This window comes from Eleutherodactylus coqui, chromosome 8 (genome assembly GCF_035609145.1).
Source record: "Eleutherodactylus coqui strain aEleCoq1 chromosome 8, aEleCoq1.hap1, whole genome shotgun sequence".
In the NCBI taxonomy this organism is placed as follows: domain Eukaryota; kingdom Metazoa; phylum Chordata; class Amphibia; order Anura; family Eleutherodactylidae; genus Eleutherodactylus; species Eleutherodactylus coqui.
In genome coordinates, this window is record NC_089844.1 from 69,001,347 (window position 1) to 69,027,101 (window position 25,755).

At 43.8% G+C, this 25,755-nt stretch overlaps 1 protein-coding gene across 4 annotated transcripts in view; it reads right to left on the reverse strand.

Annotated features, from left to right (window-relative positions):
- The window catches only part of OSBPL6 (oxysterol binding protein like 6), a 257,243-nt gene that overhangs the window by 115,171 nt on the left and 116,317 nt on the right, over window positions 1-25,755 (reverse strand). For all 4 annotated transcript variants that reach the window (XM_066575780.1, XM_066575778.1, XM_066575776.1 and 1 more), the window contains one exon: window positions 6,575-6,806. In XM_066575780.1, the coding sequence (XP_066431877.1) occupies window positions 6,575-6,676 (102 nt within the window). In that variant the 5' untranslated portion in view covers window positions 6,677-6,806. The remainder of the gene's footprint in view (window positions 1-6,574; window positions 6,807-25,755) is intronic.

Genomic DNA, 25,755 nt, shown 5'->3' on the forward strand with positions numbered 1-25,755 from the left:
CGCTACTGGCGGCCACCGATGCTCGTGTAATCGCACCCCAAGGTGGCCTGTTGGGAAAATTAAGAAAAACTCGTTAAGCAGGATTATCCAACATCAGCTGCAGGCTTGTAGCTCTCAGAGTTTATAAATCCATTGGAACATGTCTAATAGAGATCTCTTCAAGGCTGCATTCACACTTCTGTTAGGGCGGTAATAAATCCGCGGAGCAGAGAAATGGAATTAAAGTGATAAAAAAAGGTTTCCGTTTTTTCCCTATTAATTTCAACGGCTTTTCAAAAAAAATGGAAGACAAAACAGAAAGCTTCCAGTTTGCTTCTGTTCCATTAGATTTCCATTCTTTTAACTGAACAAATACCATGTTCCCCCAGAAAATAAGACCTACCACAGTTTTCAGGAGGGGGATGAGGGCTTGATTTACAAGCCCTACCCTTAAAATAAGCCCTAGCTATACTACATGAAAAAAAGCAATACTCACCTAGCCGTCCGGGACACTCACGCTGGGCTGCGGCACTCCGGTGGGCTTCCGTGCAGTCCTCAACGCAGACGGAGAATCTCTTGCTGGTAATGGGGCTTTAATACCCTGCCTCCAAGCAAGTGATTGCTCTGGTTGGTTCACGAGCGCCGCCTCAGCGAATGACATCATTGAATGGCTGTGATTGGTTTATCGAGCACCGTCTTTGATTGACTGAGACGGCGCTCATGAACCAATCAGAGCAATCGCTTGCTGGAGGAATGGTATTCAAACCCCGTTCCCACCAAGAGATGCTCCGTCGGCGTTGAGGACTACACGGAAGCCTGCTTGGGTTTAAACCTATAACTGGATCCGATTAGCTTTTTGGAATGCCATCACACAGAGCTGCAATAAATTTAGGTGAAAAGTCTAATTTGCAGCAATGTGTTGTCCAGATATCATTCAATGACTACATAAAATCACTAAATCATCCCAGACAGATGTCTGTTTAGCCTTTATTTGAACACTTCCATTGAAGGAGAACTCACCACCTCCCGTGGTAACCTGTTCCACTCATTGATCACCCTCACTGCCTAATATCTAATCTGTGTCTCCTCGCTTTCAGCTTCATCCTATTGCTAATAGTCCTTTCTTGTGCAATTGAGAATAGGGCCGATCCCTCTGCACTGTGACAGCCCTTCAGATATTTGTAGACAGCTATTAAGTCTCCTCTCAGCCTTCTATTTTGCAAGTTAAACATTCCCAGATCCTTTAACCGTTCCTCATAAGACCTGATTTGCAGACCGCTCACCATCTTGGTAACTCTTCTCTGAACTTGCTCCAGTTTGTTGATGTCTTTATTAAATTGGGGTGCCCAGAACAGGACACAGTATTCCAGATGAGGCAAAAGAAATAGTGTGACAGCATAAATGGTGCAAAAAAAGTTTTAAAAAAATACTTTATTCCTCCATACGAATGTGCAAAGTTTCAACTTGGTTGTCTTTATCAAGTATTCCAGAGGAGGTCTGACCAAGGAAGAGTAGAGGGGGATAATTACCTCACGTGACCTAGACTCTATGCTTCTCTTGATACATCCCAGAATTGTGTTTGCTTTTTTTGCTGCTGCATCACATTGTTGACTCATGTTCAGTCTGTCATTTATTACTAAGTCTTTTTCACTATAAACTAGTGTAAACTGTTGAATTTACTCATGTTGTAGATTTGGATCAGTACTGCAACTAATAAGAATAACATTACACTACTTGCAATAGAATTACATCAAATGATACCTTAGACTGTAGTTCAGGGTAACCAATTGCACCCACCACTGTGGCTTACAGGGGCACATCTTGGTGACCATGTTACTTTAATAGAATCAGCTCTATTACAGTTATTGGTACAACCTTTCTTTCCACAAACTAAACTTACTAAGCAAGTGATAAGACTTTTCCCCATACACAGCACTAGACAGTATGAATGTTCCGAACAAACTGATAATTGAAGCATTTAGATTAATGGCTGCACGGAGAAATTGCAGCGTGCGCCGGAGTTAGCTGCAGCATCACTACTGGACCGCCTCAGTAAACAATAAAACGCTGAGTTACAGAACGCATTCAGCTGCTGCCAGCTTCTAGCTGCCAAGCAGGGACATGCCAATAGCTCTTCATATAAAATTCCATCATTGGCAAATTATCGCAGTAATTGAAAATCTGCATTGAGGAGTATTGCTGCATTCTGCCGTCGTTATGCACACGCCAAATATTTAAATTGAAAAGGCTATCTGCCAAAGTTCAGACTATGGAGGAAGCTCTAACGTCAGCATCAATACAATACGTATGCCATCCGTGTCACGGTTTAGTATAAAGAGCGTTGGACTCAGGCCTGTGTCACACGACCCTACTTGCGCAAAAGTATACACGGCATGCACTATTTTCCTGCATATTTGCACACATTACACTAATAACCCACTCATTGCTTTTTCGCGCACAGGAAAATGTTGTACAATTTGCGCGCACAAATACAGAGTAAAACATGCAAATTCGCACAAACACATAATGCCCATTGCGCAACTGCGCATGTAAATGCTCTTACGTCCATGTGACACAGGCCTAAATCCGGATTCACACAAGTGTATGCGCATTTACATGCGTATTTGCGCAGCATTTTATGCATTTTGTGCACGCAAAAAAAACCCAACACAATCGGACTTCTATTTATTGAAATATGCAATTAAGTTAATTAGTTTAATAAGTGCTATTTTTGTGCGCAAATGTGCAGAAAAATAGAGAATGCTGTAATTTTTTTGTGCTAACTAAATATACATGCGAAATACATGCATTTGAATGAACCAAATGAAATCAATGGGTTCTATTCTCCGCGTTTTTCGCACATGGATTTTTCATACACAAGTACATTCGTGTGAATAAGCCCTTAGGCTGGTGCCACGCGGCAAAAGCAAGTTTGTCCGCCTGCACATGGGCGGGATTATCGCAGCGGAGTTTGACCCGGTACCCGGCTGGTGACCGACCCCAGCTTACCTGTCCGGCGTCTTCTCCTCTGCTGTGAATGTGCCAGTCAGAGCGCCGCCTGGCACAGTCACAGTACAGAGGACCCAGTGCTGTTGCTATGGCGATGATGCTGCCTCCTGTGCTGCGACTGTGCCAGCCGGAGAGCCGTCCGGCACATGCGCAGTTGAGAGGACGCCGCGCCATTGCTATGGCGATGATGGAGCTCCTGCGGCCATTCTGCAATGATGATTGCAGAATGGCCACAGGACGGATGGCTTCCATTGACTTCAATGGAGGTCAGCCATGCATAGTCCGCAGAAGATCGCAGCATGCTGTGGTTTCTGACCCCCGAGCGGAAAATCACAATCGATTTGCTGCAGAATCCAGAGGCAGAATCCCACCCGTGTGCAGGAGGCCTTTATACGCGCATTTGTACAAAGGGTATTGTGTATTTGTGTGCACAGCCGCATCTTTTACTGTACTTTGTGCATGCACAAAAAACATGCTACTATACTCCCATTCATTGAAATGACCCCAATTGATCAGCTAATTGAGCCCGCTGACAGTGATGCAAATACACAGGGGTTGGAATAGAAGCAGCGGAAGTCTCTGCTCCAACCTCTGTGCAGTGGCCAGTGCTAGTAACTGCAAGTGCAGCTCTTATTGAAATCGATGGATTTCAATAAGCTGTGTCTGCAGTTACAAGGTCATCAATAGTATTCTCCCTGGAAAATACTAAGCTAAGCGCCATTAAAACTGGGAAAAGCCTCCCAAATATGTAACTTTTTTCTTCTAGATTTTGCCTTTATGTCTGCTGTAAATATATTTAACGCATAACTCGAGTCGCCTTAAATGCAGTTAACACCCCTAAGGGCTCATGTCCACGGGCAAAATGTGATTTAAAATCCGCAGCGGATCTCCCGCGCGCGGATCCGCACCCCATAGGGATGCATTGACCACCCGCGGGTAGATAAATACCCGCGGATCGTCAATAAAAGGCATTTAAAAAAAAATGGAGCATGAAAAAATCTGGACCATGCTCCATTTTCATGCGGGTCTCCCGCGGGGACGGCTCCCGCGGGCTTCTATTGAAGCCTATGGAAGCCGTCCGGATCCGCGAGACCTAAAATAGGAATTAAAAGCATTTACTCACCCGCAGCGGGCCGCGAAGCTCTGCTCTTCCTCACGGCCGCATCTCCCTTGCTTCGGCTCGGCGGATGTGCCCGGCGCATGCGCGCGGCACGTCGACGACGTGCCGGCGACGTGCCGCCGGCGTCAGGAATTCATCCGCCGGCCGAAAATGAAGATCCGGCCGTGAGGAACAGCTGACCTTCGCCGCCCGCTACGGATAGGTAAATGCTTTTAAATTTCTATTTTCAGCGCTCATGTCCGCGGGGCAGGAGGGACCCGCTGCAGATTCTCCATGTAGAATCTGCAGCGGATCTGATTTTCCCCGTGGACATGAGGCTTTAAGGTGCATTTAGACACAAAGATGATCGCTCAAAAGATGGCTTTTGAGCAATCACTTTGCATAATTCTACTAATTGGTACTAATGCCTATTAGTACCAATTAGTAGCCTGTGAGCTGACTGGAGCTGAATTTATTCAGAGGACTGCCCACTGTTCCCTGAATAAATTCTCTTTGTTCTGCCACAGGGCGGACAGCTGAGACTATGCAATCAGCTGTTATCAGCGCTCCCCGGGCAGAACACAGCGTGCGGTCTGTCTTATCAGCTCTTCTGCCAAACAATGGATTTCAAGCCGAACCGAAATCCATCATTCGGCACAAAACTAAAGGACGAGCACATTCACACGCAACGGTTATCGCTCAAGAGATGGCTTTTGAGCGAATTTTCAGAGATAATCATTGTGTCTAAGTGGGCCTTTAGCAACGGAACGAATTTTAACCTTATACCCTTGAGGATGCGGTGCTCCCCCCCATTATCAATTTTTGCAACACCCTTTTAAAAAAGCCCAACTCTTTTTTATTTAACCATCGACATAGATGTCCGAGGGCTTGTTTATTGAGGGACAAGTTGTTGTTTTTTAATGGTACCATATAATGTACTAAAAAACTTCTAAGTTAAAAAATCTTCTAAAACAATTCTAAGTAAACAGAAATGGAAAGAAAAACTGAAGTTCTGCCATCTTTGTGTGCGTCTTGTTTCTACAGCGCACACTCTGCAATAAAATTGACCTGATAACTATATTATATGAGTCACTTTTGCACAACACAAACAAAACTCGAGCTAGTATCGTCCTTACCGAGTACATGCCTGCTCGCCCGCAAAGATTTGGGTGCCGGCGTGGGTGAGCGCTGTGTTGCGGGAGTGAGCAGGAGGGAGCGGTGGGGGGGAGGGGGGGGGTGGGGGGAGACAAAGAGAGATCTCCCTCCCGTTCCCCCCGCTCTCCCCCGCCACTTCCCGCCCCCTGCCGGCACCCGAACCTTTGCGGGCGAGCAGGCAAGTACTCGGTAAGGACAATACTCACTTGAGTATCTGTCCTTACCGAGTACGCTTACTCATCTCTACTAAGCATGTTCCATTGCTATATGTACCTTGTATCCTCTGTCTTTTTAAAAACTTTTTCAACAAACATACCCCTTCCTCCAAATGCTATTTAGCACTCTAAATATTGAAAGCCCTTTACTATGTGACACCCTTCTCTAGTATAAGAACTACATTCACACTTCCATCTGTTAACAAACAGTAATGTCCACCCCAAGCAGAAAAAAAACAACTCTTCACCATGTAGTAACGAAGTGTAAAGGCAGCCCCGTCCAACTGTTTGTACATCTATCATCGGATTGCCTGTTGGGGCTCATATCCGTTAATAGGCTCCATTCCGTTCGCTGTTTATAATTAAGCAATCTATGAGAGCACGACTGTGATACTGGCTAGTAGCAGCATTAAATAGTTTACCAACTGACGCTAAAGGCTCCGAGCTGCTTGAAACTCCTGATTTATTGCTGAGGAAACAGCTTTATATGATTCATCAGCTTTGTGGCGTGAATTACATGATCTCAGCAATTCCAATGATCTGTAACCTAAGATGATGTAAGCATTACTACAGAACATTGGTCTGCAGATCATTTCTATTGCCAATTGCTGCATTTGTAAACCGAGGACCATTTTTTTTTTGCAGGTAGTGGTATCTACCATGTATGGAATGAGCTAAAAAGTGGATTATGTTACAAAATCACTTTACTTCCATTTCACATGTTGTTACCAGTCTATTAGATATCTTTGGTTGGGCTGCTTATTCTAGATGGTTTTCGTTGCAGTTAGTGACCATTTAGCTTCTTCCGGGTTCGGTACAGCAAGGGTTGGGGCTCCTGCATTGGACTGCAGGCCCTTTAACGAGGCGAGTAGGACTTTTTAAATTACAACTTTCCATGGTCATTTTTTTTTGCGAATCCCAGAAAAACCCTTATATTTCTATGGTTAAAAGCACGATGCAAAGTTGCATATAATATTTTTCCTAAAAAAAGTTCAAGATTTGTACATCCTATTTCTTTAAAAATCAAGGCTAGATCTGAGAAGAAAATGCAATGTGTAAAGAGAAGAAAGGGATGACAAACCAGGTCTTTACAGCTATTAGAGTAAACGATGCTTACCTGTCTGCTATCCCTCTGGGAAGAGGAAGAAGAGGAGGCACTTTTGTGCGTTGGCGTTGATATTTTGTGAGCTGGCGATATGCCTTTCTCTTCTGAACTCATCTTCAAAGCTAGATGCTGGTAGTACTAGGGTGGCAGCAAAACCATATCAATCCTTTTCATGTAGATCATGTGGTAGACCAAAAAGGTTCTCTCTCCAGAAGCATTAATCCAGATTTTAAATTAATCAAAGCTGAAAAGAAAAACACAAAAAAATACTTCGTATCACACATGCAATATATACATACAGTACATACAGTACACAAAGACAAGACAGGGAATTATCTATTATATTCAGGCCGTGTCTGTTGTATGATACCAGCAATGATGAGCATTCCTCATAGTAACTGTTGTGTCTATGTTATCATATAGAAGGTGAACTTATACAAAGTTTCAGTGGAACCTTACAGTGTTATCGTTGTTTAGTCTGCATAAGAGAAATAAGTGGGAGACACATACAGAATGTGGGGTGCAAGATCAAGAGAAAAAGTAATACTTCAAGTTAAAAAAAAACTAACTAGAAAAAAAGAAAAGCACTTTGCCATAGAATGCAAAAGAACTCAACTTTCTTCTTAAAGTTTCAGTATATGTGCTATGAAGATGGTTATGCCACTTCCCTAAATGCGTGCTGAATTAATTCTTCATGGTATTCAAAGTTTCTGCTTGTAGTCACTAAATGGGAAACTTCTTATTTTGACTCCAAGGGGATGTAAATCAGTCCTGGTCATGTGACACATGGGCACTAGACTTATAGTTACAGAAGAGTTATTAGATCATTCTGCAATTTTCAGTATCTTCGGAATCAAGGATACCCCCAGCTTCGGACTGGGGTATCTAAAGACCCACCATAATCAATCATTCTGAGGGCCCAGTGAATTAATACTAAACATGTGAATATCCAACTTTAATTGCATTATAAACTTTATGCGCACACACATCATATAATTAATAAGATCTGATGTATTACTTGTGAATAGACCCAAAGAATTGCCTTCTGTGGTCCTGATATTAATGCATTAAAAATTGGGCCACCATATGATTCTCTGGAATCTAAAAACTGGGAACACGTGACACACCTAGTATTGTGGAAAGCTGTAGAACTTTAGGAATAAAATAATACTCTTTGTTTGCTGAAACCAGAAGACCCCTTTAACCTTTTAGAGACCGGCCTAATTTGTACCGGACCAAGCGATTTTCATAGTTGCACTGCAAGAGCTATAACTTTTAGACAGTGCCATATGAAGGCTTGCTTTTTGTATGACGAGTTGTATTTTTTTTAAATGGCAGCACTCTGTTGTACATTATTAAATTGGGGGGGGGGGGGGGGGCAGGTAGAATACCTCTTCACCCCCCTTTTTCCCACCGGCATTGGTTTTTGCATTTTGTTTTTACGGGGTTCACTCTTCTGTAAAAGTAACACAATGACTTTTTTTATCTGAATGAGTAGGATTAGGGCTTCTTCATAGGACCGTATATCGGCTGTCGTCTTCACGGCCTGCCGATATACGCTTCCATCTGAGCTGTCTTCCCCCCCTTCCCTTCCCCCTCGCTGGCTCTCTGCCTGTCTCCTCCCCTCTGGCTGTTTGCAATGGGAGGGGGCGTGATTGGGCTGAGCTAAGCTGCAGCCAGCAATGGAGGAGGGTGGGATGAGGCGGAGCTTTGCTCCGGCCCATCCTATTCCCTCCCATTGCAAACAGCTGGAGGGGAGGAGACAGGCAGAGAGCCGTCGAGGAGGAGGGAAAGGGGAAGACAGCTCAGATGATAGCGTATATCGGATGGCCATGAAAACAGCAGCCGATATACATTCATGTAAATAAGCCCTTACTGTGATACCATGATTCTATATTTTTTGCAACTTTAGCACAAAAAAACCCCACATTTTTAAAGAAAAACAGTTGACTCTGAATAGCCACATTCTAAGAGCTGTAGCAATTTTATTTTTCCAGCAACGGAGCTATTTGAGGGCTTGTTTTTGCGGAATGAATTATAGTTTTATTGGTACTAAGTTGAGGCTCATAAGACTTTTGGGTTGCTTTTATTGCATTTTTTAGGAGGCTAACAAAAGAAAAATAGTAATTCTGGCACTATTTTTTAAATTATTTTATGGTGTTCACCATGTGAGATAAATAACACAATATTTTTTTTATTGTTTGGGTCGTTACAGTCGTGGTAATAGTTAATTTTTCAAAAAATATTTTTGGCAGTTCATCTATTTAATAAAGGTGTTTCTGGCAAAAAAAATTGCATATTTTTTAAGTGGATTTTATTCTTTTTTAAAATTCAATTTGCTTAAACTTTTTTTTACACTATTTTCAGATCCCCAGTTGATTGTTAGGATAGTACACTGCATTTTTTTATGTAGTGCATTCTACTATTCCTATGGCATCAGCCTAGTAGACTCTGCCGGAGGCAGGGTCTAATAGGCTAAGTTACATGGCAAACAAGAAGGCCTTTGTCAGGCATCCAGCTGCCGTGGGAAGCCACTGGTACCTTGCAATCCTATTGAGCTGGACAAAGATCCCAGGCTGAGATCAAAACGTCGCTGCCATTTCCATACTTGGACCATGTGGGAATAAAGTCCTTTTAAAGATTTAAAGAGTGCCGTGGATGCTGCTTCCTTACACTATTTTCTATTGCGGGGTGCTGATGGGTGACAGAATGTTCCCTCCCCCATCTGCCAGCTGGTTACATGCTGCAGTGACTATTGATTGTGGCATCTAAGGCATTAAAATGCCAGGATCTGAGTTTTTTTCATTTCTTGCAGTTACAGCAGGAGCCTGACAGTCAGTAGTCAGCCAAACCACAGCCTTAAAAGGATGCACATGCAGGTTTAAAGCTCATTAGTGATCGCTGTAAAAAGATGTATTGGCGGTCACTATGGGGTTAATCACAAATGCTAGTAACCACAACTGCAGAAATTGTCTTTTTTACATTAAAGGGGGGGAAGGGGTTGTTTAACATACTTTTTTATGTTTAGTGACCTGTTTTAAACTTACAAATGTATCTCAGACACCCCCTTTAATGCAAAAAGAACATATTTTGTGCAATTGCGCTAATTATCTTTTATTACATTAAGGAGTTGTCTACGATAAATTTTTATATTTAAGGGCTCCTTCCCACGGACAGATTTCAGGAAATCCGCTGCGTTGCCCGCAGCTATTAGGCTCTATTGGACCTAATAGCTCAGTGCTCACGGTGCGGATTTCCACACCGTGAAATCACCCGACCTCACCCGCGGTATGCTCTATTTGCCGCGGGTGTACGCGGCGGAAGATAGCGTGAAACCGCTTCCCCGCCGCGTCATGTGACGCTGTGGGCGTGTCATGCGATGTGGCTGGCGTGTCTCATGACGCTGCGGTGCGTCACTCCGAAGCGTCATGCGGGATGTAGGACGTCGGATCCGCAGGTAAGTATGGGGTCTCTAGAGGGCGCTGTGACGCTTTTTTTGTTTTTGCACGGATGCCGTGAATTTTTTGAAAAGGTGTGTTGCAAGCCGAAAAAGTTTGTAAGCACTGTGATATGCTATATACGCCTAATACATGTGGGTCCCACCTTTTAGGACCTCTGCACCCTATGATCCCTGCACTTTTTCTCAATCCTTTCCATTGAAGTCTATGGGAGTAAAAGAAAGAGCTGTTCTCCAGATGAGGGTCCTAGAGCCGGGTACATGCCTATCGCGCATTTCTGGCGTATTTTGTGGATATGTTATAAATGTTTAAGAGGGTTGACGATGTTTTAGTTGTATTCCAGTCATTACGGAACAAACCTGCAACAGCCGCCTCCATATATACTTGCTTCTCTTCTCAGATACTTCTTTAGAGGACAAGGATGGGATGGAGACAGACAGGGGAGCGAACCACTGGGAACTATTAATAACTGCACAAGGGTAAACACATTGAATGTCTACCACAAAGCGTTCCTCCAAAAGACAGTTCATAAATTACGACAGTATTTCTATTCTTTCCTACATGAAGTCAGCCAAATATCTATTTTTGAGGTTAGTGTCCCTTTAATAGTGTAACCACAGCACTCCCCTTATAGATCAGGCTAATGTATACACTTATTGATCATTACCCATTGCCTTCCTGTACTTCCAACCAATATACATCAGGACGTCTTCGCACCAAGCACTAGAAGGACACAGGCCTACACGTTTAACCCTTTCCAATGCACTGTCTGACGTCTGAAGACATTCTGATTGAAGCCTGTGCAGCTCCAATGTCAGAAGACGTCTGGCAGGGTATTCTTACTGTATATTACTGGCCGCTCTGTTGTCAGGGGTCTCTCCAGCATGTCCCATACCGCAATACTGGCTCTAGCCAGCAGATGGCGCTATTGTGTAATAGCAGAAAGAGAAAGCCCCCTAGGAAATCCTGAATTCAAAATTGGATTGCAAAGGGTTAATATAGTTATTACAAGTCAGTAGCAGTCCTGGTGTATTTATTTTGATAAGATATATTCCGCTACATGATTACCCTACCATGGCACAGTACAATCCGGATAGACCCCAGTATGACTCAACATCGCTATCAACACAGCTTGGAGTTGGCACAGCCTTATCTGGAAATACACAAGTGGACACCACAACAGATGTTTTAGAGCCTTGTACCAGTAAAGTTCAGCTTATCTGGAATTTCTTCATACAGGAAGTTCCTTCATCTTGCAAGATTAATTCCATAAGCAACTGCAATTCATACAGGGCAATTTACTCCATAATCACTGCTTGCAAAAAGTAAGCAGTGTTTGTGGATTTTGCTTCAAAAGGCAGGGCACAATATGAAACTGTTATGGCTGCTGGATATGACGGGCAGCATTCCCTACCTTTCCTGCCATTGGGTGTGGCCAGTGTCATGTCTACCATGTCATCTATGGCAGATGCCACATCTCCTATCACTTTCCAGGTCCTCATATGAGCAAAGACCACCTCTTAAAGGGTCATCATGCGCCCTAAGCTTTTCACTCCCTTAGCTATTTAGGGCTACTCAGCCCATCATCAGGCGTCTGAGCAATCAGTCTCTAAAATGTGTATAGGTTCAAGTAAGTTTGTCTGATCTCCTTGTATTTGATACATGCCTGTAATACCCAGCTTTCCTGACCTCTCTAATCCTGACCTTGATTTGTTATTTGACTATGCTTTCCTTGTCTGCTGGCTGTCCTGCCCGTTAGCTTGATCTACATTGTGAATGTATTCCGTCTGCCCCAAGTCTGGCTTTGTTCTTTAACTAGGTCCCTCTCTACATACTCCAGTACCTTAATATGAAAAAACCTGACCAAGTGCATTAAGGCCCTTTTACACACAAAGATGATCGCTCAAAAGATGACTTTTGAACGATCATTTTGCATAAACTACTAATTGTATAAACTACCAATGGTACCAATAAATGTCTGTGAGTTGCCGGGTGCTGTATTCAGAGAACAGCGGGTGGTCTGTTCTCTGAATACATTCCCTTTGAATAGGACATACAGCATGGCCAGTGATTGTCTTTTTTAGACAATGCCTTTAAATAAAGAGTGGAACTTAAATTTAATAACAAAAAATGTTACATAAGAATATACATTTTGTTAGATGTTTGCCCAACACTTCTTACTCAAACTGTGTGGTTTGTTTTCACTTACTCATATTATTTGGCATACAAAAAACAGCGATAATTATGTAAATATATTAGCAAATTTTTCAAACTCATAACCTCCTCTGCACTTGAAGCTGGTACAAAAAAATTATATATATATATATATATATAATTTTTTTTTTAGAACCATTAGCTTTAAATTCAATAATGGTTATAATGCACACAAATCTAGTGGATACAAGCTGTCATACAGTGCTAATGCCTGGAGCTCTAGAAGAACACTTTGTACATAAGTCACTCATTCACACATTCCTATATGATTATATAAAAATCACTACTCGGGTTAGCTACTTGCAATTATTCTTCATTGTTGGCCATTTTAACCCCTGCTGCATTAAAGCACAGAAAGGCATAGTAATAGGAGATGCAGAGGAAGCAGCTGGTGTCTGAGGGAAGCCCTCTGCAAAATAAAACTATAAATGCACTTGGTGGATAGGCGGACCCGGTCCAGATTATTCATTGAAGTCTAGAGGCGTGAAGTTACCCCTCTGAGGGCATGTTTTTCCTGTGTTCCTTCCTCATGTACAGTACATACTGCTGCAGCTCTGCTTATTCAGATTGGCTTCTGTACATAAGCACAAGCCCAGCTCTGCAGGAAATCAGTGCGCTTGTGCAGAATTTCCCATACAGCAGGGAAAGAATGATTATCGATTATAAGTATCTAAACTGCCATTGAAAACAGAAGACTATAAACACAAGTGTCACATAATACTGAGCTGCAGTTTATTATTAAATAGCTCCAATGCTTTCGGCCTGCTTTAAAGAAAGTCTGTGGTTACTGATACTTTTTAAATTAGGCCAACTAAAATGTACCTTAATTAGTTTAACCCCTTTTTTCCCCCCATTTTCGTTTTTTTCCTCCCCACTTTAAAAAAATCATAACACCTTTATTTATCCATCGACGTCGCTGTATGAGGGCTTGTTTTTTGCGGGACGTGTTGTAGTTTTTAAATGGTGCTATTTAAAGTACCATATAATGTACTGAAAAACTATTAAAAAAAAATTATAAGTGGAGTAAAATTAAAAAAAAAAAACGACATTCCGCCATCTTTTAATGCATCTTGTTTTTACGGCGCACAAACTAAAACAAAAGCGACATGATAACTTTATTCTATGGGTCAGTATGATTGCTATGATATCAAACTTGTATAGCTTCTTTTTTTACTATACTATACTTTTTTTTTTTTCAAAGACATTTAATTTTTTTCAATTATTTTTTGCGGTCATTTTGTGCGTGCAATAACTTTTTTATTTTTCCGTCGACGTAATTGAGTGAGGGCTCATTTTTTGCAGGATGTCCTGTAGTTTCTGATAGTTTCTGATAATTTGGAATATATAAGACTTTTTAATCGCTTTTTATTGCGTTTTTTCTGGGAGACAGGGTGACTGTAAAAGTGCATTTCTGGCGTTCTTTATTTTTTTTCCGGACGACATTCACTGTGCGGGAAAAATAATGCACTACTTTAATAGATTGGACTTTTACGGACTCGACCATACCAAATATGTATTTTTACTTTATGATTTAGATTTTTTAATAATCGATATAGCAAAAGGGGGGTGACTCAAACTTTTATAACTTTTTCTTTTTACAATTAATAAAACTTTAAACTAAAGTAAAAAAAAAAAAAAATCAATAAAGTCCCCCTGGGGGACTACAACCAGCGATACTTTGATTGCTTCTGCAGTATGACATAATGCTATAGCATACTGACATTTGACAGGCAGTCTATCAAGCCCCCCCACGGGGATGGCTTGATGGGCAGTCTGCTAAGGCCACCGACTGCCATGACACCTGCACGGCTCCCCCATGCGGGACCCCCGAACATTGTTTGGGGGATTTAAATGCCGATGTCAGGATTGACAGCGGCATTTAAAGGGTTAATAGCCGAGCACGACTATTGCCCGCGGGTGTCAGCTGTAGTAAACAGCTGACGCCAGCGCAGCATGCAGAGAGGTCTCCCCGCGACCTCTCTGCATACATACCCTGACGCTCCAGGACGTAAATGTACATCCTGGAGCGGGAAGGGGTTAATATTGAGATTGCTTTTGCACTCCCCCACATATAGTACATAGGAGGGGTCAAATTACAGTGTGTGCTCTGTGTGTCATGCTCTAAGGCCGGCTTCACACAAGTATATGTGTATACGAGCGCCGCATTATTGCAGAATCAACGGGTTTTTTTGCGCATGCATCGGCGTATATTACAGAATTTTTTTTGCACACAAGGCATGTGCATTTGCATGCAGCAAATTATTTTTAAAAAGCAGCAATGCTCCCAGTCATTGAAATGGTTAATTATTTAGATGAGTTCTTGATGCGTTCTTTTACCTGCGTAATTACGCAGAGTTTCACGCATCTCCTAGCATATTGCATGCATTTGCGCATCCCCGTTGACTTCTATTGGGACATTTGGTGTGCAAATGCACAGGAAAATAGAGCGTGCTGCTTTTTTTTTTTTGCACGACCAAAATGCGCAAAAGAATACGCACATTTGAACAAAGCCATTGAAATCAATGGGTTCTATTTACTGAATATTGCGCTACAAATTCTGTGTGCGCAAATATGCTCGTGTGAAGCTGGCCTAAGAGTATGAGCTCACATTTCTACAAGAAAATCTGCACAGCCTGATTGTAGATTTTGGTATAAATTTTCACTACTTATTGCACTGCCACGAATTAGATCCACAGTGAAAATCCCGTTTTTACGCAATTCATGAAGCATACTGTGGATTTTTTTAATCCACGGCATTGACAATTTTTTTCTGTGGATTTCTTCCACTATGAGTGAATGCTGTTTCTACAAACCTTATTCGCCTTACATTGTATTGTGTGTTGTTGTGGAATTTCAGGGTGCATTCCTCAGCCGAAATTCCATAACAGTCCTGCTATGCATGAATTCACCCTTCCTCCCACTAAGCCCTCTCAGTACTCAGAAGTGCCAAGAAAGTTCATGTGATATTGTCAGACACATTAATTGAGCGGAATCATTGAGGACTACATACATTATTTAGCGCACACACTAAATCTCGGCCCACCATGGGCACCTTAGGGGGCTGTTTAGTGGTTGCACTTGTAATCGGTAGATCAGCTTTCTTTGGAAACTTGGAACACTTTGTATTATAGGGACACATAGAGATGCATCTATTTTCTTTTACGCTGTCTCAGCTGTTGTAAGCTGCCATGTACAGAGCAAGTTAGGCCTTATTCACACAAGCGTATATATATATATATATATATATATACATACATATATATATATATACACACACACACACACACACACACACACACACACACACACACACACACGTATGTAGCCGCGTTAAAAAATTTCGACCATCTGAAGCATTGGATTCCAACATATTCATTCAAATGAGCGATTTCTAGGCACATGAAAACATCGCGTAGGGAAAAATAGGACATCGCGCCTGAAAACAGCGACCAATTTTAAATGGCGCATGAAAAGATAGGTCTTGCCCTATCTTTTGACAAGATATACTGGAGGCTCCCATAGGCTTCTATGGGAGCTGGAAAAAAATGTGGGGGAAGGAAGTTTACCAACGCTGGTAAATGATTACTGCTGCCTCTAGTTCAGCATTAGAAGTCATTCCGAGTATTTATGCCGACTGAGGGATTTCCACACTGCAGCATATATTTTCACTGATACGCCATAACAACCCATGTGAATGGACAAAAAAATGCTAATTAATATCGGGACTTGATCTGGAAATCATTCATGCGATTTTTAGCTGCGATCAGCCCAGTGTAAAAACGTATACGGTCGTGTGAAAAAGGCCTAAGGGCTCTTTCCCATGAGCGTATATCAGACGTCCGTTTTCACGGCCGGCTGATATACGCTGTGTTCATATGCATTGGATTCCAATGCATCAGATCACATGGCCATATTCCTGAGATGTATAAGCGCCCGGCCGGCCAATATAGCGCCGGGCGTTTTTACGTCGGGCCCAAAAGATAGTCCTGGAACTATCTTTTGGGCTGGAATATGTCGGCCGCTGCATGGGCTCCTATGGGAGCTCATGGCAGCGGCCGCAGGTGGGAGGGAGTTTAGTAGCTTGACTGCTAAGCTCCCTCCCTCTGCTCTCCTCCCCCGTGCAGGCTCACCTCTCCTCCCTGCTCGTTTTTTTGCAATGGGAGGGGCAGGATAGCAGCGGAGCTAAACGCCGGCCCGCCTCCTTCCATTGCTGGCTGTGGACAAGGGGCGGGACGTGCGCGGAGCTAAGCTCATGCCCCTTGTCCATAGCCATCAATGGGAGGAGGCAGGAAGGGCCTGCGTTTAGCTCTGCCCCCATCCCGCCCCTTCCCATTGCAAAGAACAAGCGGGGAGGAGAGGACAGGTGAGCCTGCGATGGGGAGGGAGGGAAAAGGGGCGACAGCATGGTAGTCTCGGCGTATATGAATCGGGACCCATGCAGTTTGAACGGGCGCACAAACATTTGATTTGTGCACCGGTTCACCAGTTTTATCTCTCCCAACGTAGCATCTATCGGTCTGCTGTGAAAACAGCGGCCGATATATACTCGTGGTAAAGAAGCCTAGGGGTGAGGATGCACAGAGCCGGACATATCGCGGCTGAAAACCACGGCAGCCACTGCAATTTTTCAATTGATTGTTTAATGCCTGCATCATTTTATAGGCAACCTGTAGTTTGTATCGTACACATTTAGTGTGTAAGGCCGAAAAAAGACATTTTGTCCATCCAGTTCAGCCAATTAACCCCCCCCCCCCCCCATACTAATCCAGAGAAAACGCAAAAAAAGCCCTATGAGGTAGAAGCCAATTTTCCCTGATTGTTAGGTGGCCAAAACAATTTAAAAAGCAGAGCTCTTGCGGTATTCACCCACGTCAATGCCGCCCCGTGTGCCCTCACCCTAGATAGTTAATATCTCTGTAATGCTCCATTGGTACAATTTTTTCCCCTAAACTTTGTTTACGCAAAGTAAAACGTACAGTAATGAGACCTATCCTGGAATGAGTTGACAGTAAATCGACCAGTGTTGCAGTCACTGGTGTGCAGTTACCTTCTCCGCAGGAACGTCTGTATTGCACATCTTTTTGACACGGCCACAGTTGACCTTAAAAATAAAATCCTAGGACCTCATGTCCATGGGGAGAGATCCGCAGCGGGTCACCCGCACGCGTGATCCACGCCCCATAGGGATGCATTGGACACCCGCAGGTAATTAAATACCTGCGGATGTTATTTTCCCTTAAGGCGCGGATTGCGTGTGCGGGGAAAACACCCGCAGCATGCTCTATTTTAGTGCGGGTCTTCCTCGGGCACGGCTCCCGCAGGCTTCTATTGAAGCCTATGGAAGCCATCTGGATCCGCAGCACACCCGCAGCTGAATTCCTGCTCTCCGTTGCAGGAGAGCAGGAGTTTAAAAAAAAAAGGAAAAAGTGAGTGCATGGCGCAAGCGCGTGGCACGCCGAGCACATCCGCTGGGCCGAAGGAAGAAGATCCGGCCGCGACGGAGGGCAGATCCGCAGTGTCTGGACAAGTAAGTAATGCTTATTCTTAGGCCTCATGTCCGCAGGAAAGGAGGGACCCGCTGCGGGATTCTGCATGAAGAATCCGTGGCGGGCCTGATTTTCCCCGTGGACATGAGGCCTAAATCTTTAACAGTGCAAAAAGGTCCAAAAATCATCTGCAAATATAAATCGATGATAAACATTACCATTTTCTTGCCAGATCAATAGCCGGCCATTTATAGGATAGGATGATTTCAAGAATATACATAATTAAAGCATCTTGTGCTTGTCCTACTCCAATGGTTCAATATATCAGCATGGACTACTGCTGGAAATAGACTAAAATGTACTGAGCCAGCAATGTAACGTCGATGGGACTTAACAAATGACATCATGGCAAAAGTAAAGAGACCGTCTATCAGGTAAGTAGGCTCAGTACATAGTACTTACCAATGCTCAAACCCTCTGATGAACCCAAGGGAACCACACAAGCCCTAATGTTGTTCCTGAGTAATATGAGAGCTCATCAAGAAGAATGGTAAAACACACTGTGAATAGTAACCTCGCCCCACCCCCATCTTTTGTGGGCTACCTAAAGTGAATCACAAGTCTGTACACCAAACAATGGATTTGGGGGAAAAAACATCAATATGCAAAGTGTAGACTTTCAACTTTAATTCAAGGTATTGAACAAAAATATTGCATTAACTATTTAAATTGCATTTTTTTACATAGTTCTACAAAGTTCCTCCATTTTCATAGGTCAAAAGTAATTGGACAAGTAACTGACTAGCAGTTTTTAAATGGTTTAGTGCACATTTCCTTCATTATTTCATAACAAGTGTTGAATTTGTATTTGGTAGCTGTTCATCGGTATTGTCAATGTGTGGTCCAAAGAGGTGTCATTGTAACAAAAAAAAGAAAATCAACCAAATCAAGAAGAAACTTTAGGAGTGCCTAAATCAACAATGTTGTACCCTCTAAAGAAGAAGAAATGCCCCGTGGAGCTCAGCAACACCAAAAGTCCTGAAAAAACATGAAAGACAACTAAAGTACAGGGTCACAAAATTACTTCCTTGGTAAGGAAAATCCTTATTACACCATCTAGACAAGTCAAGAACACTGTCAAAGAGATCAGCGTATCATTGTTAATGTCTACAATCACGAGATGCCTCCATGGATGCAAGAATGGAAAGATAAAAAAAAAAAAACTTTACTAGACGAATAGCTGAAAAAAAAAAGACAAAACAAGACAGAATGAGCAAAACCCTAAGGCCTCATGTCCACGGGGAAAATCAGATCCGCTGCAGATTCTCCATGTAGAATCTGCAGCGGGTCCCTCCTGCCCCGCGGACATGAGCGCTGAAAATAGAAATTTAAAAGCATTTACCTATCCGTAGCGGGCGGCGAAGGTCAGCTGTTCCTCACGGCCGGATCTTCATTTTCGTCCGGCGGATGAATTCCTGACGCCGGGCACATCCGCCGAGCCGAAGCAAGGGAGATGCGGCCGTGAGGAAGAGCAGAGCTTCGCGGCCCGCTGCGGGTGAGTAAATGCTTTTAATTCCTATTTTAGGTCTCCCGCGGATCCGGACGGCTTCCATAGGCTTCAATAGAAGCCCGCGGGAGCCGTCCCCGCGGGAGACCCGCATGAAAATGGAGCATGGTCCAGATTTTTTCATGCTCCATTTTTTTTTAAATGCCTTTTATTGACGATCCGCGGGTATTTAAGATCCGCTGCGGATTTTAAATCACATTTTCCCCGTGGACATGAGGCCTAACACCCACACAGCTGCACATAACATATACGAAGGCAATAGCAAACATAGATGAAACTATACAATGGCAGGCTGCACATGACAGGGTCGGTTTTCTCATGCAGGAGCTCACGGTGGAATCTGACCCTGGCCGGCAATCTTCTGCATTGTGGATGACCGCGGCCACTCGCCGTTGGTCATGCACAGTACAGTTTTTGTTTTTTTTAATCTTTGTTTTTCCCGCGCTGTTACTAGGTCGCCTATCTACAATGTCAATTGCAGATAGGCTGCAGGTCGGATGGCTTCCATTGACTTCAATGGAAGCCACCCATGCGGATTCGGCTGAAAAATAGAACACGCTGCTATTTGAAATCCGCTTGCGGAAATCACAATCGTTGTCCGCTCATGTGAATGTTCTATTTTTTTTAATGGGTACGGAATACTGCGTATCGTCCATGCAGGTGATGATTGCAGATTCCGCGATTCAAATCCACCAATGTACAACCGGCAAAGGTGTAGGAATATACTGTCTATGGATCTTCAAAACAATAGGCACATGAGCAAATAAACGCATGCACTGATGTTAGTACAGTATGAATAATCGCAGATGCACACACCGCTTAGTGTAATTAACCAATCAAATGACCTATGCAAAGGCAATGGCAAGCATAAATGCAAGAAAAACCATATTAAAGCATTCCACTTGTAAATTAGCTGGCAGCATCCCCAACCCGCATAACTGGCACAAATAAAATAGCGAAACCAGTATATGGGGAAAGGGGGAAATAAAAAAAATATATATAAAGAAACCTGGCAACATCCCCAACCCAAACCACTAAAACAGATAAACAAAATATCTAAAAACACTCAAGACTAGAAAGGTCAGAAAAAAACTTTATGAGAAGAATATCTAAAAGGAAGAATCACCGCTTAAGCCCGTGAACGGCTGTGCACACTGAACGGCACATGACCCTCCGCCACTTCTTCCGGGTTCCATGCAGCAGGCATCAGAGAAGCAGCGCTGGATGGGAAGTGGGTGGGTATAGGCGAGTATTAAAAAAGGTTAAAAAGCCAAAATTGAAGTCCAGGAAAACTACTTTAACGTAATATTTTTGGACAACCCCTGGAATTAAAACTGAAAGCCTATACTCCAATGAAGTATTGACAGTTTTGTTGTACAGAGGCTGAATTATGAAAATTGTGCGCCTCTCCAAATACTGCTGAACTCATGTGCTTTTAGTAGACCCAGTGCAATGCATTGAAAGCTCTCAAAACAGCACAACTCATAAAAATTCAAACAACGCAAGTAAATCCGTTTCAGCCATCATTGTGTGGTTTTGAATAAGAGACTGCAGCTTTCTTTGCATACAGAAATGAAAATTACCTGATGAGAGACTGAAAAAACAAGCAAAAGTAAAAACTTGCCATTTCAAGTCATACTGTAAATCACTTGCCGTGCACATTTTAAGATAAACTATTGTATAGAAAGGTGGGCAAACTATATTTCTCGACAATAGAACAATCATGAGCATATAATAATAATTACCAATTCAAATGAAACACAGTGAGTTTACTTAAAGAGAATATATCGTTATCTCTCCTGACAGGTCTGTTTTCATCAATACAAGGTGTCCCAAAAATGTATACATACTATGGAGTAGAAAGTCAGTGTTTATTGGCATACAGTTTATTCATTCATACAGAAATGAAGAATTATTTTTGTCTAATTTTTTTTAGTGTTTTTGTCAAACCGATGACTGTTCTGATCCAGACAGCGCAGATAATGCAAAGCAATGCAATGGCAGACATCAAGAATCCTTTCATTTGGTATTTGTACTCATTCTTGTTCAGTGGCTGTCCTCAATTCGTTGACTGTTGCTGTTTTTCTGTTTGCCGTAAACTTTATTTTTTAAGTATCCCCATAACATTTTTTAATGGTGTAAAGTCTGGTGAACACCAGGGGTATTCTACTGAACCTCTTCGTCCAATCCATCTGTTTGGTAGATTGTCATCAAGGTAGACCCTTACATCATGATGGTAGTGTTGGGGTGCTCCATCTTGTTGGAAATAAAACTCCTTATGCTCGAAGTCCTCTTAAATGTGTGGCATGACAGACTGCTCAAGTACACGGCACCAGTCATAGTAGCATCAAAGAAGCATTGTCCAATTAATCCCTTTGTTCATGAGCAGCACCACACTGTAACTCCTGGTAAATTCACATGATCTTCCTCCATAATATATGGATTCTTAGGTCCCCAGTAGGTGCAATTGGGTGGTTAATTGAGCCATTTAATCTAAGTGTAGCCTCATCACTCCAAACAAATTTTCTTGCAAACCGTGCATCCTCTCCGACCAGGAACATCTTCATTGAGGGCATGGACTATTCTTGGAAAGTGATTTTTCCAATGGCAGAGCTTCAATATGTGATGGACACTTGATTTTGAAAATCCTGTCTAATGACCCATTTGACACACAGATTTTCTTGGACTCTACAAGGGGTATTCTACTGAACCTCTTTGTCCAATCTATAGTAGACATACTTTCCTATAAACATTTCTTGTTTTGTGGGGCTCGTCAATTTCTGTGGTCTTCCAGAACATTTCCTGTAGACAGTCCGAACAGTTCCATCTGCTTCAAATTTATCTCTCTTTGGAGTAGTAGTAAGTCATGTAGGTCGATTTGCTTGAAACTCTGTCTAAATCTGTCTTTGCACTTCAACTGCATTTACAACTGCAGCTCCAATTGATTTAATGAGAGCGGCATCTGCAATTACAAGCGCCGGCCACTACACAAGGGGCGGCGCTGCGGCTTCCACTATCCCAGCACTGAGAGCCTGCACTGCCTGGAAAACCTACTTAAGTGGGGAGATAATCAAAACTAGTGCAAAGAAAAACTGACTTAAACACACATAGCAACCAATCAGGTCTCTGCTTTAGTTTTCCAAAGGTGGAATCTGATTGGTTGCTATATAAAATGCAATATTACTAGCACATTTAAATAAAGGTTACCAGTACTTCATCTCATTCCTGAATAGAGATGAGCGAGCACCAAAATGCTCGGGTGCTCGTTACTCGAGTCGAACTTTTCACGATGCTCGAGGGTTCGTTTCGAGTAACGAACCCCATTGAAGTCAATGGGCGACTCGAGCATTTTTGTATATCGCCGATGCTCACTAAGGTTTTCATTTGTGAAAATCTGGGCAATTCAAGAAAGTGATGGGAACGACACAGAAACGGATAGGGCAGGCGAGGGGCTACATGTTGAGCTGCATCTCAAGTTCCCAGGTCCCACTATTAAGCCACAATAGCGGCAAGAGTGCCCCCCCCCTCCCAACAATTTTTACTTCTGAAAAACCCTCATTAGCAAGGCACACCTTAGCTAAGCACCATACTACCTCCAACAAAGCACAATCATTGCCTGCATGACACTCCGCTGCCACTTCTTCTGGGTTACATGCTGCCCAACCCCCCCCCCCCCCACCGCACGACCCAGTGTCCACAGCTCACACCAAAGTGTCCCTGCGCAGCCTTCAGCTGCCCTCATGCCACACGCTGGCCTCACAGCCACACCACCCTCATGTCTATTTATCAGTGCGTCTGCCATGAGGAGAAACCGCAGGCACACACTGCAGAGGGTTGGCAGGGCCAGGCAGCGACCCTCTTTAAAAGGGGCAGGGCGATAGGCCACAATGCTGTACAGAAGCAACGAGAACTCCAATCCTGTGCCACCTCCATCAGGAGCTGCAAACGTGGGGATAGCAATGGGGAATCCATGTGCCACACAGTATTCATTCTGTCAAGGTGTCGCATAGCTCAATCCACACTGCAAGGGGAAAGCCGTCAGCGCTCTGCCCTCTACCCAAGTCAGTCAGTGCCTTTGTGCCAGACAGGTCAAACACCGCGATGGGAACTAAGTTTGCACCAACAGCATAGGGGGGTCCTAGGAAGCCCAAGACATGAACAAAAAATTGATCTGAGCGGCCAAACATGGCAGACTTGCACCGCGCCCACGACATAGGCCTCGGCCCACAGCTTCAGCAATCCTAGGCAGGAAGTGGACTTTCACTGCACCAAGGACATAGGCCTGTGCACAAACCCTCAGCAATCGCGGGCCTACAGCGGACTCCTATGCTAGCGTAGCTGTGCACGTCGCATTAGCGCTGTATTGCTCCTGTAGTTTGTCCCAATGCAGTGCCCCGGATAGTAGAGCTAACGTCAGATTAAATACAGGTGGGCTTCGGCCCACACTGCATGCCCCAGTCAGACCGGGGTTTTTAATACATAGACACAGGCAGGTACAACTCACTAATGTGAAGTCCGTGTGGACCGACAGCATGGGTGGCTCCCTGGAAACCACCGGCGATACATAAATATATCCCATTGCAGTGCCCAGCACAGCTGAGGTAACGTCCGATTAAATGCAGGTGGGCTTCGGCCCACACTGTATGCCCCAGTCTGACTGGGGTTCTTTATAAGTAAACACATGCAGTTACAACTCCGTGTGGACCGACAGCATAGGTGGGTCCCAGGAAGCCACCGGCGGTACATAAATATATCCCATTGCATTGACCAGCACAGCTGAGGTAACGTCCGATTAAATGCAGGTGGGCTTCGGCCGACACTGCATGCCCCAGTCTGACCGGGGTTTTTAATACATAGACACTGGCAGGTACAAATCCCTAATGTGAAGTCCCTGTGGACCCACAGCATGGGTGGCTCCCTGGAACCCACCGGCGGTACATAAATAAATCCCATCGCAGTGCCCAGCACAGCTGAGGTAACATCAGGTTTAATTCAGGTGGGCTTCGGCCCACACTGCATGCCCCAGTCTGACTGGGGTTCTTTATAAGTAGACACATGCAGTTACAACTCCGTGTGGACCGACAGCATAGGTGGGTCCCAGGAAGCCACCGGCGGTACATAAATATATCCCATTGCATTGCCCAGCACAGCTGAGGTAACGTCCGATTAAATGCAGGTGGGCTTTGGCCGACACTGCATGCCGCAGTCTGACCGGGGTTTTTAATACATAGACACTGGCAGGTACAAATCCCTAATGTGAAGTCCCTGTGGACCCACAGCATGGGAACCCACCGGCGGTACATTAATAAATCCCATTGCAGTGCCCTGCTCAGCAGAGCTAACATCACATACAATACAGGTGTGCTTCGGCCCACAGTCAGACTGGTAATATGTACCTTAACAGTAACCGCGTTGGTGGGAATGTGGTGGCGACTGCGGACCTAGTAGCGCGGTTTTATTTAGTTGGTTTTCGGAATGTGGCCAGGATTAAGTGGGCCGTGGTGGGGGGATGGTGGGGCTCTCTTGTTGTGTCGGTAAAGGTGAAATTCTTGGACTGCCACCAGACGGACCAATGCAAAGGTATTTGCCTAGAATGTTTTCATTGTTGGAGGAGGAGGGGGATGTTTTTGAGGGACTACGTCTCCTCTCCACATGTCCGTGGTTATATGCACCTTAACAGTAACCGCGTTGGTGGGAAATGGCCTCGCCACCATCATGTCTTTGGGAAGCCTCCGTTTCTACACCGCAGTGACATAGCATTAGCAGCGGTATAGGCAGAGCCCAGAATTAGTAACATTTCTGCGGTAGCATTAGGGACAGGCCCCAGTAACATATCACTAGCAGCATTATAGGGGGAGCACAGTATTCGTTCCATTTCAGTAGTAGTAGCAGTCAAGACAGGCCACAGTAACATTCCCATTGCAGCAGTTTAGGGAGATAACAGTCTCTTTCACATTTCAGTATTTGCAGTATAGACAAGGCCCCAGTTACATTTATGTAGCAAAAGTGTAGGCCAACCCCACACACCTTGCTGTAGCATGAGTGCAGGCGAAGCCGATAAAAATTACTATGATTACACTGTAGGCGATGGCCCCAAAAAATTGGTGTACCAACAGTACTAATGTACCTCAGAAAAATTGCCCATGCCCAACCAAGAGGGCAGGTGAAACCCATTAATCGGTTTGGTTAATGTGGCTTAAGTTGTAACTAGGCCTGGAGGCAGCCCAGTTGAAATAAAAATTGGTTCAGGTGCAAGATTCAACGCTTTAATGAGAATTGAAACGTATAAATATTGTTTACAAAAGTCATATGACTGAGCCTTGTGGGCCTAAGAAAAATTGCCCGTTCGGCGTGATTACGTGAGGTTTCAGGAGGAGGAGCAGGATGAATATAATACACAGATTGATGAAGCTAAAAGGTCCCCGTTTTTTATGGTGATAGAGAACGATGCTTCCATCCGCGGGTGCA